A 15,700-nucleotide genomic window follows, 5' to 3' on the forward strand; every position below is an offset into this window, starting at 1 on the left:
GCTTTGATTTTTAACTTTGCAGGGCAGGGGTGCGGTGAGCTAATCTATAGCGACGTGCAATGAAGTGAAGAATTTGAAGCCAGGCTGTCCTAAGAGCTACCAGGAGAGAACACCAGCTCTGCTGTCAGATAACATCTATGGGCTTTGTTGAATCTGATCCCTGGGACTTGGAAAGTCTCCTCTTACCTGTCATCAAAATAACAAGGAGTTCTGATTCCTGCAACTGCATTCTAAAAATTGTTCATAGTATTTATGGTGGAAACTTAATTTCAGATAGTATAATTTGAGAAAAACCTGACTGGGTCAAAACTCAGAGGGGGCCTAGGAAGCAAAATGTGCCTGCATAACTGTTTTGTGTTATTCTCCCAGCTCCTAATACCATCCAGAGGTGGTGCATTTCAGTGGGATCTGAGGGGATCTCTTAATACCCTTCTCTTACCTCAAAGGAGCATCGTCATTTAATTAGCTCATTTATGCTTGTTGGGAAGCTTAAAGCGTTCTGAGCTGTGGGAATGAAAGAGGCTATAGAGGATAGTGTGTTGTTATTTTTTGAGAATAAGCCACAGAGTGAGGCAGCTCAGCGAACTGGAGCTTTCAGACCTGTCTGACACGGTGGGAGCTCTCACAAAGAAGACCTGGCTGGCTGGAGAGAAAGGTGTCAACAGCCAGCCGTCTGCCCTGGTCCCCTCACTGTACTCCATGAGCATCCCTCTGGATGGATTTATTTCCCCCAGTGCTTGGCCAGGATAGGATCGGGCAGTAGAGTTGTCTCAAGGTCTGTAAGTGGGCATCTGAGACCGTGAAAATGAAGTGACATGTTCAAGAGCCGCGCAGGGAGACTGTGCAGAGCAACACTGACTCCAGCAGCACAGAGGTGTTCAGGAATGTGCTGGAGTCCTTTTTCACTTTCACCAGCTGTGCTGGTCCTGGAGGGAGGGCCCAGGAGGCAGGAAAGCATTTCTGTTCTTTTTTTTTTTTTTTTTCTCTTCTCCTTAGCAGCTGTGAATTATTCATAACACTCCACTGACAGTGCTGGGGAAGGGATTTCCTGTTCATTATTTACTGATCTCTTCAGAAGCATTACACTTTTTTCTTTTTTTTCTTTTTTTTCTTTTTTTTTTTTTTTTTTTGCCTGGGATCTCTTTAGGAGCAGAAGGTTGTCCCCCTGGACTTTCAAGGAGTCCTTTGCCATGTGCCTTTGTTATTTATTCTTTATAATGAAGCTGCTAGAATTAATTCTTGAGAAAGACAGTGTAAAGAAACATCCCTGTCATTAAATAGTCTTCAGAGCTGTGGTTAAAAGATTTCCAGGTGGCAAATGAATGCCTCGGTGGACTCTGTGTCAATTGACTCATGGTGTGATTGATGGTGTCTAGTTTCATATCAAAGCTGTCCTTGATGTCTGTCACCTGGTTCCTTCCCTGGCTGTGAACATGGGATGAAAAGACTGCAGTGGGATGCACAAAAGCCCTGGTGACCATGCTGGGAAGGAGGAGCCCAGCAGTTTGGCCAGGGACTAGGTCTGTCTTGAGATTGCCAGTTTCCAGAGTACCAAGGATATTGGTTAATTTTTTTGGTCAGGGCCCTATAGCAGTGTCACTCCTTGTTCATCAGACAAAATCTGGGTCACGTTCCTATCACCTCTGCATCATGGGGTCTCTGATAACCAGGCCAGCATGTCCTGTCTGTGCTGGGGCTGGGTGCCTAAACGAGATAGTAACATGTCTCCTACCTACCATCCTGCACACTATGGCATTCACATGCATGCCTGCATGTGCCAGGAAGCACGCCAAGTTTGCTTCTCACTGGAGTTTTGCTCTTTTTTCCTTTTTCTCCAGCCCTAGCCCTTTGTACAAAGGCAGGTGTTGCAAGCTCTACCTATTGTTTTTTTATGGGGTGTTGCTGTTTTCTAAAGGTGCTATTCATCCTTATCTAGGGATTTGCAGATACACATAGGGTAATTTCTCCAGGTATATTTCCAGGTGGGACTGTGATATGTCAGGTAGCTAATTGGCCAAGTGGTCTCTGAGGCCAGCTTCAGACTCCTGATTACCTGTGCAGACGAGCCAGGGAGTTGCTGCTGTGCATATTGATGAAGACAAGCTTTCTGTGGGAGCCTGCCAGGCTGGGGGATGTGATGAGCAGAGCTAAAGGTAAGACCCAGATCAGGGAGTGGTCGCTGGTGTCAGGGGAGGAATGGATCAGAGGGGGTGAATGGCACAGGAGGCATTGGTGCCGATGCAGCTGTGAAACAGAGGCTGTAGCGTTGCTCTCACAAGCAGGGCAGGTGGCTGGAGCTGGAGCAGAGCCCTCTCTCTGGGGCACTACGGACACAGAGAAGACACTGTGGCTCTTTGTATGGGCCTCTATTGGCGTCCTTGGACTGTTGTATGTTACAGCCCCTGTACTGTGCTCTGTCCGCTTTTGTTTGTGCTTGCTGTGCAAGGTCTACCTGCCTCTTTGTAAGGTACGCAACTCTGCAGGACTCTAGTTCCTAGGAAAGCCTCCTGAAGGCTTCCAGGAGAGCAAAGGAGAAAAGCGAATTGAGGTATGAAACTTAACAGTTACTCACAGTCCAAAGGAAGGCAGCAGTTCCTCTGGACAGGAGTTGCTCCCACCTTGGCTGTTCCCACCTGCTCCTATACGGAGGTGCAAACACAAAGGAAGGGTTTGAAAGCAGCCTGGAAAAGCTTGGCTGGGGGGGGTTAGGTCGTAGTATACAAGTCATTAGGAAAACAGCAGCACCTCTGCCTCTCAGCTTTAATGCTCTCTGGAGATGCAGGTTAGCTGCCTGGCCAGGCTGCAGCGTGGGAGACGGGGAAATGGGCATGATTAAATTATTCAGGAAGTTCAAAGGTCTCTGCAGGCAGCAGCTCCTGGTGTATGTGTAGGGGAAGCCTGCAGCATTGCTGATGGGTGTAAGCTGTAAGGGAGGAGACCCAGAGGTGTTGCTGAAGCCTGGCAGCTCTCGCCTGAGGAGTGTTTGCTGGCTGGCACTGACACCCAGGGGCTCGGCAAGACAGTGTCGTGCAGGACAGATGTCACTAGCCAGCACGGTGCTGCTCTCTGACACAGGCAGCACGGTCCGTTTTTTTGCCTCGCGTGGTAGACACTCTCCAGACACTCTGGGGTGTTTCCTGGCTGTTTCTCTACCTGCTGGACGTAACAACCCTTTCAACTACTTTCTGCCGCGCAGATGTGCAGCAGTGGTGTGCTGGGAAGGGGAAGCTCATGTGAATCCCATCTGACACCAGCTGGGTATTGTTACTGAGGGGCGTAGACCTTGAGACTGACGGGGCTTAGCAATGAGATGAAATACCATTCATTTTGCGTGCAGGCAAAAAGCACAGTAAATGAAAGGATTAGGTGGCATATGCATGAAGGGAGAGCTCTTGTCCTGATAAATAACTTAAAAATTCCCAGGCAAGTGAGAGTTAGGGCTGCATGTACAAAACAGATACTTGAGACTTTAAAGGGGGGGGGGGGGGGGGGGGGGGGGGAAAGCAGCAGCAAAAAAAAATCCAAGCAGCTATTAAAAAGACTAATGTTTTCATATTTACTGGTTGCACTTGAGCTGAAGGTTGCAGTTAAATGTAAGTGGAACTTATGCATGTATAGGAATTCATAGTTACTCCTGTTCAAATTGCCTTAAACACTGTGGATATCATGATAGCGTAAGGGAGAATAAAAAACTAAGCTAGCCCTGTTCACTTAGAGGAATGGCTTTGTCTTACTGAAGTCATAACAACTGAAATGCTTTTTCTGAACGTATGCTGGTTGTGTCCAAACTTCTACTCCGCATGGCCACATGCTGTGTTGGAGACCGTATGAAGCAGTGAGTGAGGTTTGGCTGGGGAGGCAACGCGGTTCAGAGAACAGGGCTGTGGTCTTGGAATTGGCTGTACTTGCAGGCCTCCTGTGTGACTCCTGGCTAAGGCAGGCTGATGTCTCTGCCATCCCGGTGCTAAAAGAGGGGTAATAGCTCGGGGAAAGTAAGAAAATCTGCTGATGGTTCAGAAGCACGTATGTCTGTCATGACCCTCGTTCCTGGAGCAAGCACTGTCTAGATACAGATCAGGAATTAATGCATCCCATGCTTTTGGGTTTTGGGGTTTTCTTTTGCGGGGCGTGGAGTGTTGAAGTGGTGTTGCCTTTTAGCCTTGCCTGCCTGTATCAAAGCCTCTTTCCCCCCCTCTTTTCCATTCATACTGTATCCCAGACTCTCTGCTAAGAACAGAAGTGCTGACCTTCATAACTGTCTATGAGCAGCATCTCATTTTCTGTCAGGAGTGTGTTAAACCCTAAGTACAGCAGCTTCTCATTTGTTTGAGCTGAAGCAGCCAATGGCAACACATCAGTATTTCCTTTGTTTTGTCTGGTTTTCCTCATAATCACTGCTACCATTAAAATTTCTGGAGAAGAAAGAAGTCCTCTGCTTCTTCAAATGTACCGTGATGCATTTCCAGCACCTGCTGCTCCAGGTGATGTCACCCAAGTCATGAGGAACATTGGCATCAGCAAGTATCAGTGTTCCTTGCTCTCTGTGAAAGGCGGATTTGAGGGGTCTCAGCTCAAGCATTCCAGAGAACAGCCCCCGGTGGGGTCACCTAGGAGCTGGTGTTGCCCGTGGGGCTCCCCAGAACCAGGTGGCAGTTAGTCGCCCCAAGCAAAGTGCCAGAGCCTTATGAGTAAGGAAGAAGGGTCAGCTTGTGTGTGCTGGCCCGGACCCCTCCCACACAGGGTGGTCCTGCGCCTGGCATAACTGGGGGCTTCCCCAAGCCTGGATATGAGGAGGAGGGTTTGGATCAGAGAGTTATCCCCCTGCCTGCGTCCACTCCTGCTGAGCCCTCTCACACTTGAGTGCTGTGTGTCTGCTGCTGGGTGCGCTTGAACCTGGCACCGTCCCTGAGGGTGCGGTGGGAAGCGGCTGGAGCTGTGCGCTCTGCTCTCCTCAGCCCTGGGTCCCTCTGACGGTGGGTGACGGCCAGTTTGCGCTTTGCAGGGTGGGGGACGCAAGCATCTGAAAAGGGCTACTGGGGCTGCTGCCTGAGTTCTTAAAATGTTGCTTAGAAACCAAACTCAATATTGCCTAACTCCACCAGATCTGCAGTGCAGAACTCATTGCACAAGGGGAAAGGAGGTTTTTTATTTTTATTATTATTTTCTACTTTTTTCCTTTTACAAGAAATAACTCACTTTTCAGCTGTTGGAGAAGGTAGTAATTGATCTACAGCTTTGCAGCTTGCCTTCCGGAATGGTTTTATTCTTAATGTAGGAATAAAACTCTGTTAGGTCAAATACACAGCAATAAATACAAGAAGCACATTAGTTTTAATATATTGGATTATTCCACTTGGTGGTGACGGGGGAAAAAAACAAGATTTAATTCCCCTGGCAATGCAGGCAAAGAAAATCACTTTCCTTGCCCATTTTTTTTCTGTTAAGTCATTTTTGTCTGTCAATGACGGTGCTGCAGGCTTTGACAGGGTTTAATTTTACTTTTTATTTTTTTTAACCTGGTGTGAAAGTAAGAAGTATTTTCTCCAAGAAATTGTCCACAAATTCACTCAATGTCTTTTATTTCTGGCTGTTACAGATTCCTTCCCTGGTGGGATGTGTGGAGCTCTCGGTACTGTCAGAAAAGAGGGGGCTGTCGTGAACTGTCAGGGTAGGCAGCTTTTAGCTTCATGCTACTGGTGGAGTGGAACAGTGAGTTCAACACAGCTGTTCCCCTTTCTCCAGGCATGCTGCTGTTGGTTTCTGTTCCTACCCTGAAGCCTCCCAGCTAGAATTAGGATTTGCTGCTTCATGCCAACTGTTTCTGTGGTGCATCACCCCCCCCCGTTCAGTGCCACCACAGCTGTTGCATCTTTCCTTGTGTCCCACAGGCTAGTGGTGGCTTGGGGCTGCCATACGGTGGTGAGTGTACCCAGCAGCGCGGGAATTTCTCCCAAGTGATGTGCCTTACAGTGCTGAAGTCTTTCATCAAATCCCATAGTCAGCCCTTGTGCCGAGCCTTCCCTCATTTTCCTGGAAGAGCAATGATATTGGATCCTCTTTCTACAATCCCTGCTCTTCCCCAGAGGTCTATTTTGTGTCAGGAACAGGACAGACGAGAAGAGGTGGGAATGATCTCCTTTGCTTGTCATTATGGCAGACAGGTAGAAGGTGGCTCTGCTGTGGACCAGGCAAGCAGCAGAGAGACTGCAGCGGAGATTTAGCTTGGATAACAGAGAGAAAACATCTTAGCATGGAGAAGGACTGTAAGAAAGGATTGGCAAGGGGTAAAGCCTTCATAACCAGAAAGCTTTGAAAAAAGGTTAGATGACTCTGCGTCAGGAGCAATGTACAGGTGGGGAGGGGTCTGCCATAAGACAGGAGAAGGGGACTTAGAGTAGGCAAGCCTGGGTTTTGTGGTTTGGGGGTGTGCATGTGTATACTGGTTCCAAAGCATCTCTCTCCTGTGTGCAAATTGGCGAGAGAGTAGGGAAAAAGCAAGGTAGGAGCCTCCATGTGGTTAACTGAGTCTTTGCACTGTGTTCATCTGTCCAGGCTGAGTTACTGCTCCAATAAGCAGGGCTCTTCTCCCACCAGCACCTAGACTCTATCTGATTGTATTTCTAAGACGAGAAAGACTTCACAATAATCCTGCTGGCAATTAATTGGCTTTTGTTCAGCAAGAGTGAACAAGATCTCATCTTAATCTGTTTCATTATTTCTCCTTGTATAGCACAGTCAACAGAAGATTAAGTTTAATTTACAAAAAAATGCAAAGTCATTACTCATATCTAGATCAGGATTTTATCTGCTTCATTTTGCAATGCTTCATGTGTCAATGTTAACGAGAGGAGCTGCATGGTGTGTGGTGAGCTGGAAATGGCACTGCTTGACTTCGGGACCTTTTGGAAAGATTGCAAGTAGCAGAGCTCTGCTATCATCCTTCCTCTACCTCCACCTCCTGCCCTTCCTCAGAGCAGCAGCTTTGTGCTGAGGAAAACGAGCCTCTTCCCGCAGGGCAGCGGGCCATGATGCTCTTAGCCCACACCTCCTAGCTCCTTATGCAGTAGCGACCCTGAGCACACGTGTGGACAAGCGCTGTGGGAAGCCAAAAGGAAACGTCCTGGGGTCCGTGGCAGATCCAGCCAGAGGCGGGTCTTGTTTGATGCCAGGCAAGAGGCCGTGCCAGGTCCCTGTGGCAGTGAGTGTCCAAGGACGTCCTGGTCCTGGTGGCGAGGGAAGGCCACACCGGTGGTTTCTGAAATGCTCCGCATAGCTGTGGACACCTGCAGGTGCCTGTGGGTTTGTCTGCCCCTGTGCATTTCAATGCACTTTATCTGTGAGCGCTCGTACAACCCATCCTGCTAACCAGGCTCCCCTGCTACCCCGTCGCATCAGAGCAGTTCCCAGCACGTTCCCTTTCCCCTGGTCCTTCTGAACGCAGTTCCTACACCTGCAACACGCTCAGCAGGAGGCATCTCGCTGCCGAGGCTTGCTCCCCTCCCTGGTTAGTGCTGAGCTCCCGTTCCTGCTGCAGTTAGATGTGTTCCCCCCACGAGCCATCAGTCCAGTGAGCACTCTTGCTCCTCTGCCTTCCTGGGAGCACTGAGTGCGCTGTGGTTAATGGGTCTGCACAGATGGCAGCTCCGGATGAGTTGCTCTAAGTGCATGCAGGGGACGTTAGCCAGGGGCATGTGTAACATAGCTGGGACTCTTGCCTTGCTGGGGGGCTGCTGGACTTGCCGTGGTCAGGGACAGGCTTGCTGGTGCAGCGCTGGGGGTCACGCCTGCGACTCCCGTGCGTGGCTGCGGGCTCCCAGAGCAGGCTTGTACTGCAGCGGGGGGCACGTCGGGCAGCCCTCGGCCGGGAGCTGCGTGTACCGGCTGCCGTGACACTTCCCGGTGGAGCTCCTGCAGCGGTCCTCTCTGTGCTCCCTGCCTCCTAAGTGGCTTCCCGGTAGGAAAGCATCTTTAGGCCCTTTTCCCCCCTTTTTTTGTGTAGGGAGGTGAGGACAGGGCCGGCACTGCCCCAAGGACATCAGGAGGAGCCAACTAGATGAAGAAGCAGGCAATCAGGTTAGCTCCCTGCCAGCACTGCCCGCCTGCGGACTTTGATTTTCCCTGAGATATCTGTATGGAGGGACAGCAATGAAGGAGGCATGGGAATGGCTCTGTCTGAACTGCAAAGAGAGGTGTGTGCCTCAGGGATGTTTCTTCCAGTTCTTTGGAAGTTTTCTACTGACAGGCTTGTGTGCCCAAATGCAAGGATAAGTCACTGGCTTTCCATGCCATTTGTAACCATGCTCATCTCAGCTGTAGGTACCCTCTGCTGCAGGTGTGGCTGATGCCCAGCTACCCTGGCTCTCAGGCAGTGCCATTTCCAGCCTCTACAAGCTGTTTAGTTTAGGGGGAATCAGTCACCTGAACTAGCCCTTTTACAACTGGCTAGAACAGCTGGGCTAGAAGCAACAGGGAATTGTCAGATAGATTATTTCCCCCCCTTCACTCCCCCATTCCTCCCATCCCCAATCTTAAGTTCATGATGGGGGAGCAAACTCCACCATCTGTCCACAAACCTCCTAGGTGGGTAATAATTGATGCTTCATATAGAAAAATTCAATTAGATGTGACATGAGATGTATGCTAGTTCTTCCTTGCTGGGGCCCCATTTTGCTCTGTTCTGTTCCTCTGCAAGAGACTTGCTGTCAAAAACAAAAAAAACCCAACCAAATACAAAAGAACCCAACCAACCTTTTAAGTATAATGGCATTTATAGCCAGGACTAGCTGTGGTGGGCTTTGTGGAAAAGAAAACTGCAGTGAGATCTTGTGTAACCGCAGCCACCAGAATGCAGTTGGCTACCCAGGACATCAGATGCCAGCCGCTAAGAGCAGGAAAGGGCTGAGCGAACTGCTCTCTCTAGGGCTTCTCTGAGTGCCTCCAAGTATTAAAGCAGCCAGGCTGAGAGATGTGTTTAGGTTGGTTTCTTGGTCCAGAGTGAGTAGTTCACGTCTTAAACTCTCTCTCTAATTCTTCTCATCCAGCTGTTTTGTTCCAGCGTGGGGTGTTTCAGAGGACATTTCCATTCTTCATTCAGTGTAGCTCACTACTAAGTTCAGCAGTGGTCTGTCCCCGAGATGGCTGTGGTGCACGGCGGGTTTGGGGCGTGTGAAGGAAATTAGGAGCCCTTTCTACAGCTCTTTTTGCCATGTTCAGGACTGGGAGGAGACCCTTTTGTGTGGCTTTGGTTTTGGTTTTTTTTTTCTCCAGCATGAATGCTCCAGCAACACTAAATTTTTGCGGTTTAATGTTCAGATTTCTAAATGCTGAGTGTGGGTGATGAGAATATCAGTTATAACTTACCTGGGGACAGAACTCATTCTGTCTGTACAGTACACGTCTGCATGGGTCATCAATGTTCCCAAAAACTACTGTGTGATATCATAGAGCTGCTTGCTGGTGTTGGCACAACAGAAAGCAGAAGGAGGTCCCGTTGAAGCTGCATGTGGTAAAGCTCCCAGCCGCTGATGGGCTGTAATACATCTAAACCCGTTTGTCACAGTGGCACTGACTTTCTGTAATCCTATGAAATTGCATCATCTGTTTCCATGAAGTCTGTAACATGTGAGAGCCTGTTAACCTCCTGTGCTCTGTTTGTCTCTGACAGATGAGTTGAATTGTCTTGGAATTGGATGTATGTGTAGTGCAGATTTCAGTGCGTTCAGACTTCTGGTATTTGATCAAAATTCAAAAGGCATTTGGAACACTATTTTTATAATGTGAGCAAGATCTCCCCCCGCCCGCTCCCCTGCCAAGTACCCAGGCACTCGCTCTGAGACTCCAGCACTGATGCGGCTGAGCGCAAGGGGTAATCGCTCCCCTGAGGTCAGCAGCAGCTCTTGCAAGAAGCTCTGTGGAGCAGAGGTAGCTGTTTGCCACAGCGAAGCTGCAAGGCACCAAGTGTCTTGGAAAGCACTTCTTGGAGGCGAGTGGGACGGTCAGGAGCCAAGGTGACATCAGGCCTGCTGGCGCGAGGGGGGGGGGGAGCGCCCCTGTGCAGCTGCATTCACTGTACTGCTGCCGGGGAGCCTGTGTGTGCCTGGTAGTTCAGCCTGGATAATCCTGAAGTGGGGACCATGGCCCTGCCTTGTATTTGCAAGGGACACAATGCCTGAAGGCTTAATCCTGCAGTTTATCCTGGATGTGTGATGGTGGCTTAGGAAAGGTTCGGTTTAACAATCGTGTCAAGATGTGGAATATTGCTCCCCTTGCTGCACTGATTCCTTAGGGACAGATGGAGGCCTTGGTCCTTCCATGGGGCAGAGAATTTGCAGCGAGGTGAATACTAACTAGCGACTTTGTCAGCTGCACTAAAGGCAGCGGTGAATAAAGCAGCATTGTGTGACAGTGTATGCAGCGTTAACGGAGGGAAAGTTGTTCTGGTCTCTTTTGGGTCAGAACCAAGGCTGAACTCACAGTAGAGCTACAGTTACAGATGACCTGGAGGGCATCTGTCAGGGCTGGGCTGTGTAGGAGCGTTCCTGGACCTCCTCTGTGCCTTGTGTGAATTCTTACTATGTTTAAGTGCAGCTGTGCTGCTGCTCTGCAAGCCCATTGACCTTTAGGTGCTTCTGACCGGTTCAGGCTGCTGGGCTGGGGAACAGAACACGTATCTCTTTCTGGGAGACTCATGGTATTGCACAATAATTAGTTTTTGGATAGGACTGGCTGACATCATTCCACATAACTGAACAGAAGAAGCAGGCTGAAGCACAGGACACGCATACCCAGCACACAAGGGAAGATCCACACACAATTACGTCACTTTATTACATTTGCCTGCATTCTGGCTTGGTACAGCTGTAGTTTGGAAAGCCAGTGTGCCCCAGGCATCCAGGTGCCACGGTGCAGAAAGCCCAATGTAGCAGAGTGTGCACAAGTGACTAGCTCAGCTCTCTCCTTTGGCTACAGGTGATAGTACACTGCACTTGTAACGGTGCACTTTGATGCAAAGTGGCATTCAGCTATGTATGTGCTGGCAGCCTAGGAAGGGAAGCTAGACACAAAAATGGAAGTGCCTATCACTCCAGGCAACTCCAGCTTTGCTTTGTTAAGGGGATGCTCTTCTGAGAAGACAAACTAGCAGGGACAGGCTTGGCTCAGGGGAAGCTTAGGTGTCTTTGTTAAGGACGGTGGCTCACAGCCCTGAGTGATATCAAGAGGCACTAGTGGGAGCATGTATGAAGTGCTGTCTTGTCAGCAAGCATATGGAGTGCAGGCCCTGTTAGCAGGCAGGAAGAACTGAGATCAAGTGGGGGTAGCAACAGCTTTCTCTGTGAAGAATATCTCCTGCCTGCAGAGAGTCATACTGGGTGACCAGGGTGCTTGTTGGATGAAGCATGCAGAGGGCAGGAAGGGGTAGGTAAGGTCGGTTTTGCCTGTTCCTGGACCCCCTCCCCAGTTTGCTTCTAACCCTCTTCCCTAAGTCTTTGTCATCTCTCTCCCAGCAATTACTCTCAGTTGCCATCTGTCTGAGAGAACCAGGTGAAGCCCCATGGTTGGGCATCAGAGACGTTTCAGTTCTCACCCCTTTCCTTGATAAATGGATGCTGGGAACAGTGTAAGAGAAAGGGATCCAATCCCTAGCGCTTTGCATTATCACTAAAAATGAAACTAAGAGCACTTGGCAGCCAAGCTACAGCTCCTGTATGGCAAGCAATAGACATCTCTTTATAAATGGGAGAAGCTAAGGTTCTTGCTGCAGGTCTAGGAAGCGGTTGGTGACAGATGTGACAGGGCTCTGGGTTTCCCTCGTATGTTCTCAGGCACAAGGTCTATTCTTCTTTGCTCCCCCAGCTCCCCCTGACTTTCAGAAAATATGCCCAAACTACCCTTTAAGGTTAAGGGATGCCCAACTCTTGGAAGCAGGCAGGATGGATGTCTAGCTCAGGCTGGGTACTAGGGGTTAGCGGCTTAGGAGAGAAGTCAAGTCTACAGGATTTTTAGGTGATTTCATGTCTAACGGAGAACATCAGTGCAAATGGCGAGGCTGAGTCCTGTGGTACATTCACCAATCTATTCACATTCTTTGCATAGTCCTCTTGAGGAAAGATGGGTGGTGGCCCCTGGCACCTTGCACGCACATTCATACGCAGAAAGGTTGTGTGCTCTACAGCCTGGAAGCAGCACCATGCAGAAACCATCCAAAGGCCGTGAGATGCCCTGAGGGAAGTCAGCTCCAGCATGCAGGCCTCAGTTCAGCACGGCTATGGCTCCACGGTCACGCTGCTGTTGGTAACACGTACGCCATACCATCCCTTCCAGAACAGCGTGTCCTGGCCGCCGTGTTCAAAGCGGACAAAGCGGACCCCAGGCCCATAGTTGGAAAAGGTGTGAGAGATCTTTGGGATGAGAGACAAAACGGTTGTTGGTAAGCGTCAAACCACCATGAACCTACCCTTCAGCACACAGAGCCTTCAACCCCACCTGCCCCAGTCATACCTACCAGGCTGGGTAACAATGAGGACATTTGCAGTGGGAGTTACTGGGAGGAGCTTTGATCCCATTGTTGTTCAGAGGCCACTGAACCTCTCCCAGCTGGGCATCTCCTTCATTTTACACCTGCAGTGGTGGCTCATCAAGTTTCCAAGTTTTATGTAAGGTAGCCTCCCATTAGAATCTCTGTTCAATCACCTGGCTCCACAGAACCTTCTCCTCCTGAACTCTCCTGCTTCTCTCTGCTTGAAAATATTCCCGATTCATGCAGGCTGGGTGTCACCTGCTGAGCTCACAGGTGTAACTCACCTCAGTCCAGTTGGCATCGTTGTCCTGTGGGATGGAAATGGTCTCACTTTTGTACTCTGCTAGAACATCCTCATTCTCCGAGAGCAGCTTCACACAGAGCTCATAGAGGCAGCCAGCATCACTGCGTCCCGCGTACCTGCAAGGAGACCCAAGCTGCTAGCCTTACCTGCATGATCTCTGCAGACAGAGCATGCAGCTGCATCTTGCTGAACGCAGGCTCTACCAGTCTCATCAGGTTCCTGCAGCCTTGGTTTGATGTGGAGATCTGTAATGGTTCTTACCCCAGCCCACCACCTCCCCTCGTCCACAGCAGGAACCTGCTCTTCAGAGGCCACACGCACCAACAGTCTGAAGTTGTGGGAGCTGCCTGCGGGTGCTGTAAGCTGAGACCGTGCCCTGTCCCACATCTGGGGGATCCTGGCAGCTGAGGTTTTAAGGCCCAGTGCAGGTATATGCCCTCCCTTCTCCTTCTTGACTCTCTGCCGGGCTTCTGAGGCATCCTTGCTACTTACCAGTCTTTTACCACAACTTTAGGCTGGGTTGTATCCATCAGCTCTTCCCAGTAGCCCTCAGCCCTAAGGTCGATGACCTGCGCCTTTCGACACCACCTGAAACACAAGATGTTAATTCGTATCACAGTCTCTCTGGGACTGGGGGAACCAAAAATGTCCCCTTCCCTGGATAAGAGAAGAAAGCAGCCTTACTCATAAGATGTAACAAAGTATTTATGGACTTCTTCACTAGGGAATTCTTTTCCAAAGTCCCCAGGGAGCTCTTCAATTTTCCAGCCATCGCCTCCATTCTCTACCTCTCCCCAGTGCTGCAGGTCTTCTGCAGATGGCAGAAAAGAGTCAGATGAGTCTTTGTTTCTGTGGGCCAGGGGAACCTGACCATCTCCCACTGGACCCTTGCTCTGGCCTGGGAAAGGCACGTGGTTAGATGCAACACCAGTGTTGTATGTAGGCTATGGAGATGTTTAAGTAGAGGTGAGGCAAAAACCTTTAGTCTGGCTGAGCTTAATACCAACAAATCTAACATGCCCCACCGAAACGGCTATGTACACGTGGCTTTAAGTACTCCAATGAAATTATTGAGGTATTCTGAACTGTGTGTCAGCATAGGTAGAAATAGCCTGCAGAGAGATGCCAATTGCTTTATTTCTAAATTTTCTAAATTGCTAAGTGATGTTTCTAGCAGTAGCCTTAAACACTGGGCTTGTCTAGTTGTAGCCGGAGGGAACCCAGATGTTGGAAAAGCTTACAGAAAAGTAATCTGTAAACAAAATGGAGAAGCAGCATTGCTTTGGTCTATGATGTGTGAAACGTATTTGTTGTCGCTTGGGTTGTGAGGCTTGGCCACTGCCGCTTACTGCCAAGCAAAGTTCATAGGTTATCAGAAAAATGGCAAATGGGATAGATATGTGCACAGCTCTGACACGGGCTGTAGCAAGGAAGGTAAAACAAGATTTGCCTGAGCTGTGTCGAGGAAGGAAGCGTCAAGTGTCCGGTCAACTAAGGCCAGACCAGCTCCTGAGTTGGGGAAAGGCTTGATCTTTCCTGTCATGGTTTGGCAAGAAGCAGTCTAGAAATGCAGATGCCACTATCATTTCTGTGTGGGACAGGGGTTCTGCAAAGGACATTTTAGTTCTCAAATGGGATTTGGATGCCTGCAGGGGCTTATATAAAGTTGATGTCAAGTAAAGCCCTTTGCAAAGGCTGATTATCAAAGGCCTTCATGCCCATTAGATGATTTGACTGCATGCAATAAGTGATTTGACTCTTGGGCAAGAAGAAAATGCTGCAACCTGATAGCAACCAAGATCTCTTTTCAAGGACTGGAGATGCCCAATTTCCAGTGACTGATCTCTAAGAAATCTTGGGGCTTTTATGTTTGTCTCTCACCTTCACCACAAGGGTTCTTGATGAGATTCTTCCTCTTCTTACTCAGGAAGTAGAAGTTTTGCCAGTTCTCTGCATCCTCCTGTGACTCTGCTCCAGTGAGGCCTTCCTGCTGACACTTCAGAATCCAAAGTGCAGCTCCATCGACCAGGTTCTTCCACTGGCAGCAGACCAGGCGGCACACCAGCACCAAATCCACCGCAGGTATGGAAGCCAGAATTCTGATCAGGACTGCTTCAGGGAGGGACTCCATCCTTGGGCTGGGCTGGGTAGAGCTTTGTGAGAAAGAAGGGGAAAGGAGTGGTGACAGTGGTCCTTCAGACATGGGGTCCCCCACCCTCAGTGATGTCAAACACTGATGCAGTCTAAGAAAGGGAAAATAAGCATGTTGCCCTAGAGCATGGTTTGGGGGGCATGGATAGCTTCCTAACCTCAAGATCTCCTGACCTCTATTAATACCCTGAAGCACATAGGCAGACTAGTATTTTATGTTTTAGGTGAAGCCCTTAGTTAAATCCATCCACAAAATGCAGGTAGCTGACATCTGCAATTGCGGATGGTTTGTCAGTTTCCCAGACTGGAATCAGCTCTTCCAGAAATCTCTGCTGCTGCAAAAATCTGCTTCCTCTGCAGAGGGAGGCATCTGGGTGCCTGTTCTGCCTTTAAGAGCGCCACTGATGTAAACGCTGCAGAGCAGTACCTGACTATCAGTGGGGAGCACCTTGCCAACCACATTTGCAGCAGTTTGTTCCCCATCTGAAAGGCACAGCCTCACGGGGCCGGCACTTAATCCCGTTATCATAAGCCTGTATAAAGTCCAGGTCTGAGCAAAACTGAAGATAGCTCCGATGATAGTCTCCAGTATTCCTTTTCCTATGGCCTTATAACCTGAGCAATTAAGTCAGAGGTGTGAGCTTTAGCTTCATGTGCCAATTCTGCGCTTCCGACAGCTCTCTGCTGCTTGAGTCCAGCGCCAGGTGCCACAGGAGCAAGGGCAGATG

General features: G+C 49.5%; 2 protein-coding genes across 4 annotated transcripts in view; one reads left to right on the forward strand and one right to left on the reverse strand.

Annotated features, from left to right (window-relative positions):
• DISP3 (dispatched RND transporter family member 3) overlaps nt 1-14,856 on the forward strand; it is a 164,815-nt gene extending 149,959 nt beyond the window's left edge. For both annotated transcript variants that reach the window (XM_040586527.1, XM_040586533.1), the window contains exon 24: nt 14,749-14,856. The gene's annotated coding sequence lies outside the window, so the exon portion shown is untranslated. The remainder of the gene's footprint in view (nt 1-14,748) is intronic.
• Nucleotides 10,809-15,024, reverse strand: FBXO2 (F-box protein 2). 2 transcript variants are annotated; one of them, XM_040586544.1, is made up of 5 exons: nt 14,703-15,024; nt 13,506-13,632; nt 13,314-13,409; nt 12,802-12,937; nt 10,809-12,398 (listed from the first exon to the last, which is right to left on the reverse strand). In XM_040586544.1, exons 1-5 carry the CDS (start codon nt 15,022-15,024, stop codon nt 12,264-12,266), a joined length of 816 nt encoding a protein of 271 aa, XP_040442478.1. In that variant the 3' UTR covers nt 10,809-12,263. The 2 variants fall into 2 exon arrangements, 1 of the variants encoding a protein (XP_040442478.1); XR_005826843.1 differs by having other exon boundaries at nt 12,281-12,398; nt 12,503-12,937.
• Between the last annotated feature and the right edge of the window lie 676 nt (nt 15,025-15,700).

This window comes from Falco naumanni, chromosome 3 (assembly GCF_017639655.2).
Source record: "Falco naumanni isolate bFalNau1 chromosome 3, bFalNau1.pat, whole genome shotgun sequence".
Classification (NCBI taxonomy): domain Eukaryota; kingdom Metazoa; phylum Chordata; class Aves; order Falconiformes; family Falconidae; genus Falco; species Falco naumanni.